A 20,483-nucleotide genomic window follows, 5' to 3' on the forward strand; every position below is an offset into this window, starting at 1 on the left:
ATCTTATTCATTAAAGAATTGTGAAGCAAAATTGGCAAAATTGGTACCCTGTTCACATTAAAAATGCATATGAGAATAACTTGGGACACGCTACAAGTCTGCTTTCTAAAAATATCAGAAATCACTTAGATAACCAATTCAAAAATCTTTTATTTCAACAACAGACAGAAATGAAATGTGTACAATTTTCGAATAAAAACTTTATTGCATTGAACAAACATAACTTTGTGTAACTTTACACTATGGATAACTGTGGCGACAAAGTAACATCTGAATATTACGATACTATATACTAAAATACAGGCCTATAACAAGACAATACTGCACATATCAAGCACCACTTAAATCAATAAATATAAAAACGCTTTGTTGCAACGTACACCGGTTTATGAAAATGACTCTGTAACAGCAACAGTGAGATATGGCATTGCCTAATACACTACATGTAAAATGATTGGTCCTTATTGCATTAGAATGTACCTTAACCGTTGGCCATCCTTTTCAATAACATTTGTAACAGAATCACAAGAACGTGAATGTTCATTTTGTTTTAGCCCAATATCCCAGAATTGCTATGATATGAACATATAAGTCAGAATATAAAGGTTTGGCCGACAAATATATTTCAGTAGATTATAAAAAAGACTAATATCACAGACAAGGCCAATTTCTACATGTATCTAATCCAATAAACTGTAACGTTTGTCATTAATAGACCACTGGCCAATGGGAGGGCTGTTCACACTCCTCAACACTCTGGTTGTCGGCACATAGTCGGTTGTAGGTGGTCTTGGGTTCAAAGCCCAAGATTGAGCGCTCTTCGTGGATGCGGAAGGAAAAGGTAGAGAGAGCTGTTCCTATAAAATACCTGTGGAGAGGACAAAATCAAGAATCTTCAGCGAAATTAAAAGTAGAAAATAAAATATGTGTCACAATATTAGCGAAAACATCAATAACCAATTGTCTGGAAATTGTTTTAAAAAATGGACATAAATATCATCAAATGCCCTGCAAAATGCTTTGTCCCTTCCAAATCAGACCTGTAGCCTATATATAGGATGTACAGTCAAGCATGTCCGAACGGACAACTAAAGAGACTGGAAGAAGATGGTCAGTCAATGTAAACAGGTGACCACTATGGACAGGATACTTGTGTCAGTGAGAAAAATAATCCTGGGGACCACCAAAAAGTGGTCATAATGGTTACATGTTACTTATGCAGAGGAGGCCACAAGAAATTAGAATAGGTTTTACTGTGATCAAGAAAAGGAAGATTGTTTCAACCAATTCTACATACCTGGCATGTGCACATATCCACTGGTCGATGATGGCAATCCCACCATCCTTGTACTTGATCAGCTCCTCTTTTGTGGGCTTGTACCGCACCAGACCGGTCACCATCTTCTTTATCTCTTTTACTTCTGCATGGAGAAAGGAAGTGAAAACTAAGAATAGGTGGTTTTGATACATGACTTACAGCTTTCATTATACACTTTTCAAGTAGGTAGATGATTGATGGAGGGAAGGGATGAGGGAGGGAGGGAAAAGTAGGAAAGATAGAAAGAAGAATGGAATGAATGAGGGATGGATGCAAGAATGAAAGGAATGAGGGATGGAAGGATTCAAAGAAGGTGAAGGAAAGTAGAACTGAAGGAACGACAGATGGAAGGAATGCAGGATGTAAGAAAGGGTGAAAGAAAGAAAGAAAGAAAGAAAGAAAGAATGGAAGAGTGATGAAAGGATGGATGGATGGAAGGAATTGATCAAGGAGGGGATAAAGGAAAGAAAGTCCTAAGTATCATTGGGTCAGATCACCCACCTTGGTCACTAGCGTCGGTTGCTAAGTAAACTTTCTTGAGTTTTTGTTCCTTCATGATCTCTCTGATCTGTTTGGCGGCCCCCTGCAGACTGGGGACGTTCTTACTGTGGCTGCGGGCAAAGTCTCCTCTCCTCAGGTGAACAGCTAAGTAAGGACCACCTTTAGCTGTCCCAACTGCTGGCTGTAATGCATTTAATAACAAGCATTTTTATTTAGTGAGTACCAGTATTCATCACTTCACCAAAATGAATAAAGTATTGCTATTGCCTTACTTTAAGCCCCCCTCTCACTGGACCCGCGGCACACTGGCAGTGTTGCCGCGGACGATCAAATTGACACAGCACTCAATGAATTACATTGACAAAAAAAATCTTTTTAAGCTTTTTGGTCATACTTGTACGTTTTGAATGATATTCACTTTATAAAGTTAAGAGTAACACAAATCCCAAAATCAGTATACTGAAGGGACTACACTTAAGATCAATAGATAAACAGATAAAAGATAAAATAAGTCAAGAAGAAACATCAAGACTGATGACCTTGAAGGTTCTCCAGTCCTCCCACATGATTGTCTTGTCGTCCTTGTCTGTGGAGTTCAGATACTTACTGCGGAACTCGTTCCCAACAAGACGCAGCTCCTTGGAGAAACGCATACTTCTCCGAGCCTACAGAAAAACATTTCGTAGATACTGTAAATGCAGATATGATCACATGGATTTAATTTTGCAGTGGGGAGAAAATGGAGTGTTCGCGGTGGTTTTGAGTTTGCATTTGAAACAATTGTAGTGCTATAGGCACACAATGGAACGGCTTTTTGCAGTGGTTTTAAGTTCATGGTAAAGAGTCCGCTGCAAAAAAACGTGAACATAAAACCACCGCGAACATTTCTGCATTTACCATATCAAGCCACAGCAATCTACCTTTGTGTTAATTTCTTGATTCTGAAATATGTTTTCAGGAACACAACAATGCGGGCAGGTGAAATAGAAATAAAGATTCTCTGAAATGTTAACCAGCCTGTTTTGTTTACATTTGTGACTCTGCAGCCTGTTTCTTCTTTACTTTTTTCTGCCCGCAATAATGATTTCTTGACAAAGTCTGAGAATGAAGAAATTAAATTACTGTGAGTGTGACCTAACGATAAGATTGATATTTGCTCTCTGTCTACGAAGTAAATCAATTACTACAATGGAATAAAAACACAGCTGTCAGAAGGTTGCAAATACCGGCACTTGACTGAGAGACCATCACAATTACAACATGATGATGACATAATCACTCACATCCCAGTAGCCAGTCTGTCCATAGGCGTCATGTAGAAGAACTTCTGCTCTGTTAATCATTATCGACCTATAGCCAGAGGAAAAAACAAACACACAAGACAATCAGCATATACATGCAATGACAGGACGTATGTCACAACAACAATATACAAATGTATGCATTTAGAGATGGACTTAAGAGGAGTTTAGATGTTGTTTTAGTTTGTTTACACTCCTGTGTATCTGCTTTAGGTTATGCATTTCAGTCACTTCAAGCTCAATGTTACCAGTAAAGAAAAATGCCATCTTAAAAAAATGGAGTTGAACAACACATCTGCTTGCAGTTTGTATCTTCTTCTTATTATTATTAGTATGTGCTCAACCTCATTAAGTTGAGGACTCTAGCACGGTACGTAAGATGTACACAAGATTGTAAGGTTTTTTTTGACCATCGCACACCGGGGCATGCCCCTACTCTTTTTCGAAAGGTGTGGTGGGTTCTTTAACGTGCGCGGGGTGTGGCTCTCCCCAAACACGGGACCTCCATTTAACGTCCTACCCGAGGGATGTCCCCAACTCTAGAAGAGCTAGGTACTCATTTACACCTGAGTGAAGTGAGGGAATTTGTGTTAAGTGCCTTTTCCCAAGGGCACAACGTCCGGGCGCATGTTCAGACATGTCTGGGGGCAGCTCGGGTTCGAACTGGGGTCCCCTTGTTTGACAGTCGGATGTTCTATCCATTACGCCACACGACGCTACTAAAGCGTACCTTGCAGTAGTATTCGTTGTGAGAGGTTTGACCATCAGCCCCGCATTGGCCTGCGCCGAAACACACTTGAACTTCAGCACATACGCCTCGTCATAGCCCCAGAACCAGCCGCGGTAATGTCCGCTCTCGTCCTGGCGGAAGACGGGAGGGTCATTACAGTCCCGTTCGTCCACCTTTTCCTCCCATTTCCCTGTCTTGAAGAATCCGTCCTTGTAGCTCTGTAGGTACCACATCTCGTCAATCTCCGCTGACCCAGTTTCTGAGGGACAACAGTTACAATTCATTTATCATAGGTAGGAAAGAGGTAGGAGATTTGCTGGTGTATTGTTGTAGTATTTCTATGTACATGTTTTTTCTGTATCAGTGTTGTTTAGTTATGGACTATGTACATGACACAACAAGATGATGATGATGTGCATGATGCAAATAAATAAAAGGATGGGGGAGTGTTAAAGAACACCATACAGACTCTTACAGTCTGAGCTTCAAGAGTGTTACTGTTAACGTACTCTGCATACATAAACTTTGGGGCTTTGATTGCATACTGTCATGACACTTAAATTTTGGGGCGAAGTGAGTTTGAAGCATCTTTGAATTCACAGTTGAAACAGTAACTGCAGACTTAGAAATGCTGCAAATAATTCATGATTTACATAATAAGACTACACATAGACTTGCAGAATAAGACTAGACATAGGCTTGCTCTTTCAGTTTCAAAAAACAACTTTGAAGCAAAATGATTGTTCAAAACGAAAATAAAGTAGATTAGACAAACGATAACAGTTGACTTAAATGTTAATGTTTGGCTTGGGATATATTTTAAGTCCTACCTTTTATGTAGTCCTCAAACTCAATAACAGGGATGTGTCTGTTCAAACTCTCCAGGTCAAAGAACGCAGACCAGGGGATTTTGATCTGCTGTTTATCCATGCTGGACTTCCAGTGGTACAGGCGGCCCCATGGGGGCAGGACTAGAACCCAGGACTCCTGATCCTGTAGCTTCTTTACCAAGTTAGCTATCCTCATGTAGACATCTCTCCGTAGATTGAAGCCCTCCCCTGGGTTCACATCATACAGCAGGTATCTGAAATAGAAAACAAAAAGCCTTATTTCTAGATGCAGATCTGGCTTTCACCCCCTTTCAAAACACAGCTGAAACCCTGATATCTATTATAATAATTAGACAGTGTTCAAAGAGTGAAATATGACTAGTCTACACTGTGTGGCTCAAGTGTGATGCGCACAGTCCAAAAGGTGTTGGAAGGATTTTAATTTTTAACTTCTCTTTCTAAACACTCAGTGGAAGCACTGCTTCTTTCCTTTCCTTAAAAATTACATGCTTTTAATCTGCAGTCTCAAATATTAAAACAAGTGGCAAGGATCAAAAACTACCCCAATGTTTTTTAAGACATAAAAGAGCAAGGCATATTTGTTTAGGAAAAATCCTCTTAATCTTATTCAGTCTTTAAGGAATCTACTTCACAAACAAGCCAACCAACTATTAACACTGATAACATATTTGTTATGTTTTCCCACATCACAATCCAAATCAACTAAATTTTCAATGTCATTTTTCACCTTTTATAAATCTATTACACTGAAAATTGGTACTAGTATACATGACATTCAATATAATTTTTCATGTCTGACCCTACTACACAATGGTAAATAGCCACAATAATCTACCAATTATGTCCACGTGTGTACAAAATGAATAATGAATAGGACTAGCCGACGACTTCTGAATGGCAACACCAATCCTGTATGGAACAGCTGGTTCGAAATTCAAAAGAACTTTTTTCAAACAAAAGCAACAGCTTGACTTCCGGGTTAGAAGTATAATAGATAACATATATGAACGATTTTCAATATCATAAATATTCTAAGAATATGCTTTGTAAACAAAAAAAACAAATCATTTCCCTGGTGTTGTTATTTCCTCTCAACTTCTATATTTTGTGGAAATCGCGACATAATTGTTCTGACCTTTAATAATAATAGTCAAATTATGCATGTCCGTATATCATAGAAACATTAACGAAGATTACTTGTGGGGAAAAAAGGGGCCACGGAGGAAAAGATTTAGTTATCATTAAAACAGGGATCAAATCTCAGGTAGCATTAAGTGAACAGCAAAGGAATCCGACCTCCGCCCTAAATCGTGCAACTTGTTTTTGACAACAGACGAATTTTTAATCGAAGGCGGAGAAACCAGTTGGATCTCGGCTGATGATCCGGGAGACCGTCCGTTTTTTAACGATATCTCACCTTCTAGGCTTTGCTGCGGCAACTTTAAGCGTTCCTTGGATTCCTGGCTGGAAGATCTGTTGGTCTACTTCGTAATCGCAGCTAACAAAGGCGAGTAAATCGACGAAAATGAGGAAAAGTGCCAGGCAGACGACCCTCTGGAACCTACCAGCCGCCATCTTGTTTAGACGTCAACATTTGACCAATCAGAACAGAGATTCGAATGGCGGGAAATTCAAATCTAGTAAACTTTACCGTACGGATTCTACCATTCCAAGACTTCAGATGGGGGAGTTTGGGCTATAGTTGTTGCCTATTAGAAATGGAAAGGGAGATATGCAATGACTTATAGTGTGTGTAATGCCATTTCTCGGTAGGAACATTACAACTAGGAATGTAGAATAATCACTGACCAAGAATAAAACACCTGAACATGGTTTGATCCAATGTGTATTTGTTCATATTTGCATAACGTTAATAACAAAGCACAACATGACATCTAATAAAAAGTATTCTGCAAATATACTAGTATAAAGGTTTGTGTATAATAGTTATGAGGCCTGAACATGTCATCAACTTAGAGCAACAAGAATACTGAATAAAACAATGTCTCTTAAAAATGCAACAGGAAATTTGACAGCTATGCTGCATGTACATCATATACTGCCCTACAAATACTGGATGCTGTTTCAAATATACAAATATACTCATCATGTATACTTTTAAAGGTACATTATTCTTACAGTATATCAGTATACCAAATGTAGCTACCAAAACTGTGGAAAAATACATGTAAACTACCCGTAATTAATTGTTAATTATCATGCTACAGCTCACTATTTACCTACAGATTAAAACCATTACTGTGAAAATAATGTTAAACATTCAGTTTTTCCCCGATTACTTTTTAAAGTAACCTGGAACAGCAAAATCTTAAGCCATACAGCTATTTAATAGCTACTGGACAAGAAATAGCTATTTATATGATTCCATTTGCAGACAAAAACTGAGACTACAGGTGAAATATAAAGAAAACAGTTGTTTTACTAATAAATAAAAATTCCAGCATGTTAATACTGATGTTGCAACTTTACTTGTAAGATAAGATAGCTGCCATGGTGTCCATTCTGCATTTCTCTTCTGTTGGCTTTTTCCACATAAAACCTGATGAGTGATGATACTGGCCTTTATGACAGGAGCTTCAGGGCCCTCACAGCTGGAACTATGTGCTCCATGTTGTCAATTTCTGAAACAGATGTTCCATTGCAAAACATTATGTAAATCTATATAAAGATTCTATAATATATCAAATGACCAGCTCGACATGCCTACTATATTTGACATGAATGTACATACAATGTACATAAAGTGAAACAAATAAACAAACAAGAAGAAACAAGACAAAATAGCAAACGACCTACCCAAGATGTCTTGCAGCTGTTGAACAAGGTGGTGGAACGCTGGGAAGAACTTATCATACTGTTGCAGGCGATCTAAAACACTGAAAATGAAAAGGAAAGAGTAGAGAAGAAACATTAGCCATGATCAATCAGTTACAAATAAACTTGCATTTAAAGACTTTAAAAATAGCAGCACTAAGGATGTACTGCAACACAGCACTGATATACTGGAAATCTCAGAAACACACACATCGGACACACTGGCACACACACAGATAGACAAACAGCCAGATACACACAAAGGCAGACAAGACAAAAACATTACTTCTCTCCCTTGAGGTAAAGTAAAAATTTTCCCTGATATGTGATGATATGAACTGACCTGTCCAGACTGCTCGTGTGCAGCAGACTGTACAACTGTTTGGCTGTGGTGCTGCTGTGGGCCTCACACACATCTACATGTTGTACAACTCTGTCCACGACTGTCTACAACTGTTACATCATGATCTGACACACACAAACACTGACCTGTCCAGACTGCTGGTGTGCAGCAGACTGTACAACTGTTGGGCTGTGGTGCTGCTGTGGGCCTCACACACATCCACAACTCTGTCCACAACCGTCTGGCAACTGGCACTCTTGTCTGAAGAGAAGTATTGTTAATTAGTACAGGTTGATGAGACAGTAACATACATGAATGAGCCAATTTTACCTTCTTTTAACATGTAAATTATTCAGGTATTCATGTATCAACGCTACTATCAAAAGCAAAATCCTTGAGCTTCTCATACAGTAAAACTCCACTAATTCATCAACAGCAAAGCTGTACAATTTATGAGTCAATTTTCACCCGCAATGCAAACATAACCTTACCATCTAAGACAAGCCCAGAAACGTTCAATTTACTTATGTCATGTCCTGACGCAATTTCCTTGTACATAGGCCAATACATATCTACCTCTATTCTAAAAAGAAATCGATTGATCTCTGATGCAAACAATTGATGTTTCCTGTGTATCATGTAACATAGTTCCACATATGTATTCTGTATTACTCTTATTGTATACCGTAGTGTTTAGACTTAAGTTTTGTAGAATTCAATAGCATTGTTAATAAGCAAAGACATATATGTATTGACATTTTGTACTGTCTACGAACTTGCCATACATTGTACCCGTTACATTTGTTGTGCAATAAACTTTACTTACTTACTATTTTCTTGAATATCAACAATATCTAAGCCTGCCAATATGTCATGTATTTTCATCTTTGCACATTAAACATTAATCATATCATTCTTTAAACAACAATGTACAATGTATATGATTGTGGCATATATGTGTGGACTGTACCATACTGACTGATTGGGAGGGGGTTCCAGTACATACCAAGCTTCAAAGCCTCCCTGAGAGAGTTCATCATGTTCTGCATCTCCCCCAGCCTGCTGTACACTTGGTTCATCCTGACGTAAACCCCGTTCAGTTTTGGCACATCAAACAGCTTCTGGAAATGTCCCACCATCGTCTGTAGCACCTCAGCACTGGGAGTTCCCCCTGCGCCCTGAAATGGTACAGTCACATAATGTAAATATAGAACCTTTTAGATACTGTAAATGCAGAAATGTTCGCGTGGTTTTAATTTCCTCGCTAAGGGGAAAATGGAGTGTTCGTGGTGGTTTTAAAGTTTGCGGCAGCTCTATAGTTACATACCGCTACAGTATTGGACAAAAATGTTTTGAAAACCGCGAACCGCGAAAATAAAACCACTGCAAACATTTCTTCATTTACAGTATTTCTTGCGACAGGTCAGAAATTTGACAGCAGTCTTTCAACAAATTGCCAAAGGTCACTAGATCTCTGTAGACACCTTTGAAGTTTGCTGAAAATAAAAGTCCGTCCCTCAACAAGGATATCCACACAGAAACTATTTTTTGTGGGGATTTTGGAGTCTGCTCAGAGATCAGGAATCAAGACTTTTCAAACAATCTCCATACTGTGGAAAGGTAGCCTTATACGATATAGTAGAAGCATACTCAGTATCTCTTGGTATTTTGTCTAAGGAGCAGTCTTTGTGAAAACTAGGCATGTTTTCCAATAGGACTCGATTGAGGCATGTAATTAGTCACAGAGATGGCAGTTCAAGAACTAAGTTGTGTTTTTCATGTCAGTCTCTCTGGCTTAAGTCTTGAACCTTCCAAAGAGTCCCAAAGTTCAAAGGAGGGTCATGAGAAAAATGGATTCAGTATTGAAGGTCCATTGGTTGAATTTTTTGGCCTATTCCTTTAATGATAAGATGTTACCTTGACGTGTGGTGCCTGTTTGACTTTCTTTGTGATGTCGTCAATGCTCCTTGCAATGTCAGTGGTGCTGGGAAAAACCTTTCCCTCTGGCACAGCCTGGAAGGATGGGTCCCAAGGAACCACCTGTCCTGCCAACTGGGCCACAGAATCTTGAAGATGCTACAGGTGATTAAAAAGGTAGATAGATGAAGTTTCCCACTACTTTGCCTAAAAAGGTAGATAACAATGCAAAAATGAGGCACAAGTAAACATAAGGATACAACACATTAGAACAAACAATGCCAATATGATACAGTCACCTTTATCAATTCAAAACTGTTTTAAGCATGTATGAGAGTTCATCTTACAATGTTCTTTGATGATGATGGGCCACAAAAACATTCTCCAAGCAGATGTATTTGTAATGAGCTCTCACGCGCACTCTCACGCACACACACCTACACACACATGCACGCACCTTCACACACCTACACACACACACACACACCTAAACACACACACACACAAACACACATATATGTATTACATACACAGACAAGCCCAACAATATTTTGGGGTGAAGTATCAATTTGAAAGCAAGATTGTACAACTACATGTATAGCTAACCTTCATGCCAGCCAGACTGTATAACCAGAGCTTGAGTTTTGGTAGAACATTTCTGTAGGACTTCTCACACCAGGCGGCATGGCTGTGTCCTGTCTGTCTCTGAGGTGCTCGCTTGTCTTCTACAATAGACTTCACCTCATCTGCAAACTGTACAAGGGAACATTTCATGCCAATACTGTCGGGTCAGAAATATTTGTGTTGGTTTTAGGTTGGTGATTTGTGCATTGAGCTCTCACTATAAACTCACCACAATGGTAACATGGGCTCTGTCTTGCATTGTGAATTCCACTACAAATTCAAAACACCAAAAATGCCTCCTTCCCCTCCTTCAAACACAATTCCTACTAAGGCTTCTAGTACATAAAAGGGATTCAAGCATATTTTAATTTTTAGACCTTTAAAGTTGGCCTGGGATACAAACACAGGATGTGTACACTGTACATTGTGATCAAGAGACACTGTTAGTAAGACAATTCACAACACTAACATGCTTCCCTCTCTTTTTTCCTCATTGCAAAATTGACTTACATGTAAAAAAAGGCTGACCTCATACCGGTGAATCATAAAAATGGTGCAGCCTTAAAGAACTGCAAGTCTCAATCCTTTTAGAAAACAGCAGTGGAAGTAAAGAAAAGCTACAGGTTTCCTTACCTTCTCCAACCCACTCACTCTGTCTGCTGTATTCTCAAGGGCACGGATGTGCCTCAAACCCTCCTGAAGGTCATCTACTTTAAGTCGGCTGGCAAATGCCTGGACAGAGAAACAAGGGCTTGTCAATTCTCTTTCTTAAGGAAAACATATTTGCAGATTCTGAAGTTCATCTATATACAGCACTAACCTACTGTGCGAGAGGTTTTCCTTTCAAATCCACGATAAGATTCTAAGAACTTGAGCTGCTGTGACTGTTATGATCTAACATCTGCTGTAAGGACTTAACTTTCCACTTCAGAATTCACTGTACAGCTAATGGTTCTACTGGTATCATATGTTTGAAATGAAAGATGCACTGGTATCAGATGTCTGTCAAATCACAAATATGAGCATTTCATACAATCAATCAAGCAATCAATATAAAAACAAGAGTTTGTAGACCTCATTTCTCCATGAACTATTCTCTTTATGCAAATGACTTTGCATTTATATAATATATGCTTGGTCATAAACACCTTTAACAAACTTACACATGTCGCAATATTGACAGTCCTATTATTTACCACTTAGATGAATCATGGCGCTTTTGCATTAATTATGCAAATTATAAATTTATTTGCATAATTGGTACCTGTTGCCATAAACTACACATGTTACATGTATTTGGGTCTTATGATTGAAAACACTGCAAATATAGATTTTCCTCATTAGCTATGCAAATAAAGTCCCAATTAACATAATTTACATCTCTGTCCAAGCTACCTGCATACCTAATATCATGGCAATCCAACGTTTCTCTGTTCAGTTATTCTCCTTAGACGATTTTCACAATAACACCCCTGCAGTTCCAGAACAAGCTGCCAGGGGGCCCAAACCTACACCACTTCTTCATTACATCACAAGCTATCTGCCCCAGAAAAATCAAGACCATAGGTCAAAAGGTAGAAAAAAATCAAGTTCTGCTGCAGTACCAGGGGGCCCAAAATCGACCTTGAATTTTGGCTTCACAACACCCGCCCACATACCAAATATCATCGTAATCCATCATATCAAGAGGTTCTTCAGTTATGCTGTCCGAAAACACACACAGACACACCCAAAACTATATCTCCAAAAGTTTACAAAAGCTTACAAAAGTTTAAAAATGTTAACAACAGTTTACAAAAGTTTACAAAAGTTTACAAAAGTTTACAAATGTTAACAAAATTTTACAAATGTTTACAAAAGTTTACAAAAGTTTACAAGTTTACAAATGTTTACAAAAGTTTACAAAAGTTTACAAAAGTTTACAAATGTTTACAAAAGTTAACAAAAGTTTACAAATGTTTACAAAAGTTTACAAAAGTTTACAAAAGTTTACAAATGTTTACAAAAGTTTACAAAAGTTTACAAAAGTTTACAAAAGTTCACAAAAGTTCACAAAAGTTCACAAAAGTTCACAAAAATTCACAAAAGTTTACAAAAGTTTACAAATGTTTACAAAAGTTTACAAAAGTTTACAAAAGTTTACAAAAGTTTACAAATGTTTACAAAAGTTTACAAAAGTTTACAAAAGTTTACAAAAGTTTACAAAAGTTTACAAATGTTTACAAAAGTTTACAAAAGTTTACAAAAGTTTACAAATGTTTACAAATGTTTACAAAAGTTTACAAAAGTTTACAAAAGTTTGCAAAAGTTTACAAATGTTTACAAAAGTTTACAAAAGTTTACAAATGTTTACAAAAGTTTACAAATGTTTACAAAAATTTTCAAAAGTTTACAAAAGTTAACAAATGTTTGCAAAAGTTTACAAAAGTTTGCAAAAGTTTACAAAAAATTATGATACTACTAATATTTAAAAATATAAATTAGATAGTATTGTGTTCCCATTGACCTAACCCAAACAAAATTGGGCACACCAGCAAAAATTTAGGCACACCACTATTAAAAGGTGGGAGCACAAGCAATCAGTTAGGCCGTACCAAGTAATAATCAATACTAACATCCTGGAATATAATTTCAAAATATTCATGCAAAGTTATAGTCAGTAATAATACTACTACTAGTATTAGTAGTAAGCAAAAATGCTCAGTAGTGAACACAAAAGCAGTATAGCATATCAAGCAGCTTTTTAAAAAATTTGAAGAAATAATTCAGTTATAATAATAGTAGAGTTTCTAATGTAACAACAACAATAAAGGAAATTACTTAAGTTTGCCCCTACAGATAAACTATGACCAAAAAAAACCTCCTTGCTATGAATAAAACAAAGAATCATTATCAACCTATCATGAACCTGCAGTGTGACTTATGGTCGCTAGAGGGCGGTAGTGTCACCCCCTCATTTACATGCAACCTCATTTGCATGTTCCCTATATGGAATATGGTGATGGCGGCCATCTTGTTTTGCCGAGGGCAGTGTGTTTTCGTCTTTTTCAGCTCAAATTCCACGATCTATGGAGGGTTTTGGATGGTTTAAAACAAAAAGGTGTTGATTTCTTGGTTTCAATTGAAGATTTACCGAATATTAAGAGAGTGACACTGTGTTTTTGTGAGCTTCCAGGGCTCCGATTGAGATCTTTGGCTCAAAATACAAGGTTGCGCTCAGCGCTACCTGGCTTTCCAATTAACTTGTGCCAACCGAAATATTGTTGCGCTGCGCAACGCGCAACCAGGTATTTCGCACCCTGTATTGACAGTCCTATAATTTTCCAATTAGATGAGATATGGTGCTTTGCATTAATTATGCAAATTATGAATTTATTTGCATAATTGGTATCTGTTGATGATCCACTTTCCATAAACTACATACGTTACATGTATTTGAGTCTGTTAAATATGCCCCTGCAGTTCCAGAGCAAGCTGCTAGGGGGCCCAAACCTACACCACTTCTTTATTACATCACAAGCTATCTGCCACCCAAAAATCAAGACCACAGCACGTCCAGGTCAAAAGATACAAAAATTGCAGTTCTGCTGCAGTACCAAGGTTACATACCAGGGGGGCCAAAATCGACCTTGAATTTCGGCTTCACAACACCCGCCCACATACCAAATATCATTGTAATCCATCGAGAGGCTCATTAGTTATGCTGACTGGAGTGGTGCAGAAACACAAACAGACAGACAGACAAACAGACACACTCAAAACTATATCTCCAATTTTCATGGGGATAACAATTATAAGTAATCACCTCCAGCCATTGTCTGCAGACATCTATAGGCAGGTTCGGAATGTGGGACACTTCAGTACTGAGACTTCTAGAGTCATCCATGTTATGTCTGCTTCTTCTGTTGGACAAGCTTCAGAACAAGAGAAAGCATGTACAGCATGCAGGGCAAAAAAGGAATTTACAATACAATCTACTGTAAATCACTTTAATATAGCAGCAGGAAAATGGGAGAAAATGGAGTAGGTCACGACACTTAATTTTAACGGTGGGAACAAACATTACTGTATCAAATATTAGTGATCAAATATTTGCACTGATGCAATTTTAGCTGTTGACTAGTGACCAGTAAATCAGCTAAAATTAAGTTACAGTTAACAAATCCAGTATTACAGTACATCAAGCTGTAGAATACAGCTTGCAGATTCATGTACCTTGGTATATATATAATCATCTGCCATTTACCTGAGGTTGTTTTGAGCCAGAACTTTTTCTGCCTTGGTCAGTCTGTGCTGTACATACTGTAGCTCTTTCTTCTGTGGTCTGGGAATACAGGAAATAAATTCATGTATAACATGTATAAGATTTCAAAATCCGTATGAAAATGCATAGTTCTTCAAATGAAAAATGTATTCAGATCTTTTTTTTTTCTCTGACAGTCCGTATTTCTGGCAAATGCTCCAATATTTTTCCGATCCGGAATACTAGAGAACTGGCTTTATGTACGTCCCAGTAGATGGTCTCCCTTAAAGCTTTTTCACATTAAATCTACTGTACATACATCAACTCCTTTTGTCAATGTTCATTGAGAAAATTAAGCTTTTCTATAATCAAACTGTTTTTTTTTCCAAAGCGTAATAATACTACATGTATCATGTGCTCTACTTATAATAATAAGTTTATTGCAAATTCATGCCCGAAGGCTAAATGCAAATAACACACATAAAAGAACAGTGTACAAAATAGGTATAAAAGCTGCTTATCTAAATTATACAAATGTAATTGTCTATAACTAGTGAAGGGTTTGACTTCTCTTTTGTAAGCAATGGAAGACGTAATGTCCCACCTTTTCTATAATTTGTGGGTTTTTGGTAGTTAAAAGAAGAATAGTCTTTTCTTTGTCTGTGAGCTTAGGGAAATTCGGATAGATTTTAGTGGTCTGAATAGACAACTCATTTCGTGCATTATCATGAAATGAACAGTTTGAATAATTTTTGAAGAATATGTAAAAAGTAGGTACCTGGTGTTTAGTTCCTCCTGTAGCTGTTCAATCTGCACCTGTAGCTGCCTGTTCTCTGCTGTCACCTGTTCCACATGCTTCTGCTTCTCTTCCAGCTGAGCCTCATAAGACTAGATAAAAATTGTGTCAAAGGCCTTGTACATGTGTAAAATGTCATGAGTATGCAAATGTCTATTGTGTGTATTATCTTTTGTGTGTATTATCTTTTAAAACGAGCTAAAAATATTTCACATGTACACATGTACATGTACTACCGCAGAGCTCAGTCTGAAGGTCGTACTGTTGGACTCTTGTTGTCGTCTTCCATTCCGGTTTTTAAACGTTTCTAACGTTTGATGATTTTAGATATGTCACCAGATTTTACCTAGTCGGTTAATTTTGATACTTTTGTAAATCTGACTCCAATTCGGTCATGAAGTTGACTGCCACTGTCAGTTCGTGTAAGTTTTCCCAATAAACCATTCATCATCGTCTAAAGATATATTGAGAAGCAATACCACATTCATGCACATGTACATGCATAAGAAATACATTATGAACACACAAATGTATAACTATAAGCAATAAATCTATACATAAGAAATACATGTGGATTATTCATATTGAAAAATAAAAAAATGGGTGACACTCCATGTCTTGTACAGCTTTAAAACCAAAACAGACTACAGAAGAATACCATGTAGAATCAAACTCCTCACCTTGAGTAGAGCCTTGTAGTTAACAGTGGCATCAAAGTTGGGGTAGTCAGTACTGAGGATATCTGCAGTCACATCCTCTTCCCTGGGCATGTGCAATAAAATAGTGCCATGACATTGAAACAAAGATAATGAAAAAGTGCAGACAGTACAAATGAAAAATGATTTTATGTCATTAATCTACTTTGAGGAATCACATAGCAATTTGTTTTTTTTAAATCCAATGTTCTTACCTTTCTTCCCAAACACCAGGTGTGCTTGTAGTTTGTTGTTGAGGCTCCTCATGTTGTCCTGCCTGAGTCTGTAGTCTCTTTTCCTCCTAAGAGACAGATAGGCAAAGGTACAAAATTTCACATTTGTTAAGAAAAAACAGTTGAACACTACCATATATTGAGATGAAGATGGCAGGATCCCTAACTAGTCTCTGTCACACAAACTCCGCTATCCAAGGCTGTCATAGCCCCTCTAGCTATATATATAGGGGCTGACCGGTGTTGGGCAGCCACTTTAAGCGCAATTCAACCAGGCTAGATCCCTACCTGGCTTTTAAGGTCTCAACTTTGTTTGGTAGCCTCCAATACTGAACCATGACGGGAATTCCACTCTGGGATTGTAAAGGAGGAAAATGAATATTTGCAGAATACATTTGTATATATGTTAGGGAATTCAATACGAACCTCCTGTACTGCTAGTTTGATCTTGGCCTTCATCCTGTGTATGCGCTGGCGCTGCTCCTGTACTGTAGTCTCCAGCCCACGACACTTTCGGTCTAACAACACCTGTCTGTCCTGTAGAAGCTGTACCTCACTTCTGTGCTGATGTTCCTTCTCTGTCTTTTCTCTGTCTAGAGTCTGGTACAAATAGATAGTCACAATATCAATTATTAATGGTAGAGGTCAAGGATTAATTGAGAGATGCAAAATCAAATTCATTTGCATTTGGGCAAAAAATCAAATTCAACTTGTAGTTGTTCTCTGTATGATCAACTTGAATCCCCGACCACCACCCCTATCAGTTTGCAAACTCTCCTTAAATACTCTGATTTATTAACCTTTAGCAACCAAAACTCCTGCTTTAAAAACACAAATTTGGTGCTGCAGGTTCATCTTTAGAGTATTGAAGGTTAATTTTTGACTATGATATGTGCATATAAACTGTACCTTAGCCATAGCCTGAGACTCCTTGAGTTGTTGTTGAAGCTGGTGCAGTTGTTGTGATGGTTCTGCTGCTGTTGTCCTGCCAACCTTCTCTCTACAACACACAACCACAGAACAAGACAACAGTCAGATCTCTATCATGTACATGTACCTGGTCACTTTGCCCTTAAGTGGTGTTTGTCAGTGATGAGCAGACTTTGTAGCCCAGCTGGTATTGAAATTTCAAAGGAGGGGAGTAATATCCTTCTACTAGTCTGTGGAATGAAAACACCGCTGTCCATATGCTTCAACTGGCCTCTCCCTGCAAAGGGGCCTGCCAAAGTTGTGCCTTACAACTGTCCTTTATCTCTCTCTCTATCCATTTTAACGTCTTTTATTCCCCATAAGAAGAAGATTCCCCATCATATGGGGGTTGGACGTACTTGCACATGGATGGGGGAGCCCCAAGTCTTTTTTGTAGCAAGGGTTTTTACATCTACACAACTGAACAATTCTAGCAACATGTGTTGTCCATTCTTTAATGATAATCCCAGACACAGGCTACTCACTTGAGCTGGTTGTTAGTCAGGATGAGGTCCTGGATGAGCACCTGACGTCGGTCACAGTCTTGCATCAGGCTCTGTAGGCTGTCCCGTAGTGACAGAGCTGTGGCACTGTCAAGCACTGTCACATCTACATTGGTTTGATACAACATATAACATCATTATAAGGACTCTAGAATGTTGTTGTTGGTTATACAGCTTAGTTTTTGCATCGGGAGTGCTTTGCTATTGTGTTATCTTTTCAGGGTAATATATTGCCTAAACACCTCACCGGACCTCATCCGACCTCACCCGACCTCATCCGAGTCTACAATGCAGTGTATACGGGGCAGGGACATTATTTGACGTTCTGGATACGTTAAATATGCAATTATGAATGCAAACAAGCAGCAAACTTTAAGTATTAACCAGTTTTTATAAGTAAAGGGAGGTCAAGACAGCCGACGCAATTGACTACACACTACGTGCGTGTATTCGAGGCTGAAAAACACTTTGTGTACAGTTAATGTGTACAGTTACTGTGTACAGTTATTGCGTACAGTTATTACGAGTGGATTGTGATGAAAAGGTAATTAGTACCCACCGTTTTATCGTCCTGTCGGACAAAAATAGATAAAAAAGGTATAAATAACTTCCCCATGTAGACCCCAACAGTGGCATGATCCAATATGGCGGCCAGAAATTTTCTATCTTTGAAACGAGCGGAGTAACTTATAAAAACTGGTAAATACTTAGAGTTTGCTGCTTGTTTTGCATTCATAATTGCATATTCAACGTACGCGTATGCAGAACGTCAAATATATCATGTCCCTACCCCATATACACTGCATTTTAGACTCGGATGAGGTCGGGTGAGGTCGGATGAGGTTGGGTGAGGTGTTTAGGCATACCGATCTTTTCATCAGCTCAAAATTCTAGATTATTTTCAAATTCGCCATGTCTGGAACTGATACATTACAGTACAGTCCGTATTACAATTCCTCATCCTGACATCAGTCTCAGATTAACAGATTCCTGAGTCTCAATATGTGGATGAACTAAATTTTAATTGTACCGCACATGTACTGTGAAATGGTCGTTAATCGCCAGTCAACTTGGGCTGGAACTCCCCCGGTGCGGTAATTACGGTATCGCCGGGCTCTGGGCCGCCAAATGAACTAGCTAGAAGGAACCGGCTAAAAGGCCTGATAAACAGTCTGGCTTTCAGGGTAGGTCAGTTTGAGCTAACACCTCGTAATCGGCGAAGCCTGGTAATTGGGAAAATTGAGCTGGCAAATAGGCTTTGCAAAAAAGCGGTTTCTACTGTATATAGAAACAAGGGGTTGAGGTGTTGTTCCAACCAGGTTCTGTACTTACCTTTAGAGTTAGACAGTGCCCCATGCCCAGGCTGAACAGGAACTATGACAGGAAGGCCATGTTCCTTCAGCAGCTGGTTCACCTCATTCCATGGGGTCTGGAATAAAAACATTGCCAATGGCTCAAGGTTAAAAAAGAGTGCAAAACACAAGAACATTCTTTTGCCATTGTCATTACAGGTACTGTAAAATTCAGAAATGTTCGCAACTTCGCAGGGATTTAATTTCATGGTTAGGGAGAAAGTGGAGTGTCCGCAGTGGTTTTGAGTTCGCGTTTGAAACAATAGTAGTGCTACAGTCACAAAATGGAACAGTGAAAATGGAAACTGTGAACATAAAACCACCGCAAACATTTCTGCATTTACAGTATTTGAAATTATTAGTAGTCTGTATGCGTGGTTTAATAGCATGCAGGAATTCCAGGGTTTTGGGGATGAAGTCTCCTGTTTCTGATGTCCTTGCTTTTATGAGTAACTTTATTTTCCAATATGCAAAAAGTCAAGACAAATTTTCAAGAAGTTGTGAAGATTCTGATGTTTTCGAATTTGTGAAAATTATTACCGCCGGTATGTTGACGTTCGGTTGCTTGAGCTATCAAAACAAACTTTCACTTATTTGTGTTATTTTCTTCAGTAACAAACTACATGATTTCTACCTTTGAGATATACATGTAGGACGTAGAAGGCCACTGTAAAATTCACAGTGACACAGAGCCTAGAAAAGATCATTTGACTAAAACAAGGTATAGTGTCAAATACAGCAACGTTAGTTTGAACTTGGCACAGAATTTAGAACACAATACCTCCATATTTGTGGGTTTCAGCTGTGTAAAACTGGGTCCTCTTCACTCACAGGCCCGTTGACCACCATCTGAAGTGGTTCATGTAGAGAAACTGCTCTGTAGACACGGTTGGAAGAGCAGCTTCGCCGTTACACCAAGTATTCCCACAACAAACATGAAAACATCACGGGCAGACGAATTCGGCGCCCTTTGGTCCATTCATCGAGGTAACGGCCTGTTAGACTTGCCTTATGGGGGTGGTCTAACTTCATTTTGTTGCTAATCGAATTCAAGGAAAACATATAGATTATAAACAATTGTAGCTACTTCATTTTTAGTAATAAATGTATATTTTACATGCATTTGCAGTACTATATTACCGTGCACGTCAAAAATGTAAAAGTCTTTGAAATATCTGAAATGTAATGTGCCAAAAGGTCAAAGAGGCCCCTTAGGATCATAATTACACGTAAGTTCTGTCTATTTATCTGAGAAATACATGGAATTCAATA

At 38.3% G+C, this 20,483-nt stretch overlaps 3 protein-coding genes across 4 annotated transcripts in view; all 3 read right to left on the bottom strand.

Annotated features, from left to right (window-relative positions):
• LOC136445843 (uncharacterized) overlaps nucleotides 1–20,483 on the bottom strand; it is a 36,472-nt gene that overhangs the window by 5,437 nt on the left and 10,552 nt on the right. The window lies entirely within an intron of this gene.
• On the bottom strand, nucleotides 181–6,385 carry LOC136445842 (GDP-fucose protein O-fucosyltransferase 2-like). Its single transcript, XM_066444006.1, has 8 exons — nucleotides 6,119–6,385; nucleotides 4,681–4,934; nucleotides 3,851–4,109; nucleotides 3,103–3,169; nucleotides 2,359–2,484; nucleotides 1,820–2,000; nucleotides 1,298–1,421; nucleotides 181–868 (listed from the first exon to the last, which is right to left on the bottom strand). Exons 1-8 carry the CDS (start codon nucleotides 6,274–6,276, stop codon nucleotides 709–711), a joined length of 1,329 nt encoding a protein of 442 aa, XP_066300103.1. The 5' UTR covers nucleotides 6,277–6,385; the 3' UTR covers nucleotides 181–708.
• LOC136445841 (centrosomal protein of 70 kDa-like) lies at nucleotides 6,576–20,220 on the bottom strand. Its single transcript, XM_066444005.1, has 17 exons — nucleotides 19,993–20,220; nucleotides 19,192–19,288; nucleotides 17,842–17,965; nucleotides 17,297–17,387; nucleotides 16,814–16,987; nucleotides 16,370–16,455; nucleotides 16,140–16,221; nucleotides 15,442–15,551; nucleotides 14,667–14,744; nucleotides 14,226–14,334; nucleotides 11,054–11,152; nucleotides 10,403–10,549; nucleotides 9,797–9,955; nucleotides 8,886–9,057; nucleotides 8,026–8,140; nucleotides 7,519–7,598; nucleotides 6,576–7,343 (listed from the first exon to the last, which is right to left on the bottom strand). Exons 1-17 carry the CDS (start codon nucleotides 19,996–19,998, stop codon nucleotides 7,285–7,287), a joined length of 1,788 nt encoding a protein of 595 aa, XP_066300102.1. The 5' UTR covers nucleotides 19,999–20,220; the 3' UTR covers nucleotides 6,576–7,284.

This window comes from Branchiostoma lanceolatum, chromosome 12 (genome assembly GCF_035083965.1).
Source record: "Branchiostoma lanceolatum isolate klBraLanc5 chromosome 12, klBraLanc5.hap2, whole genome shotgun sequence".
NCBI lineage: Eukaryota > Metazoa > Chordata > Leptocardii > Amphioxiformes > Branchiostomatidae > Branchiostoma > Branchiostoma lanceolatum.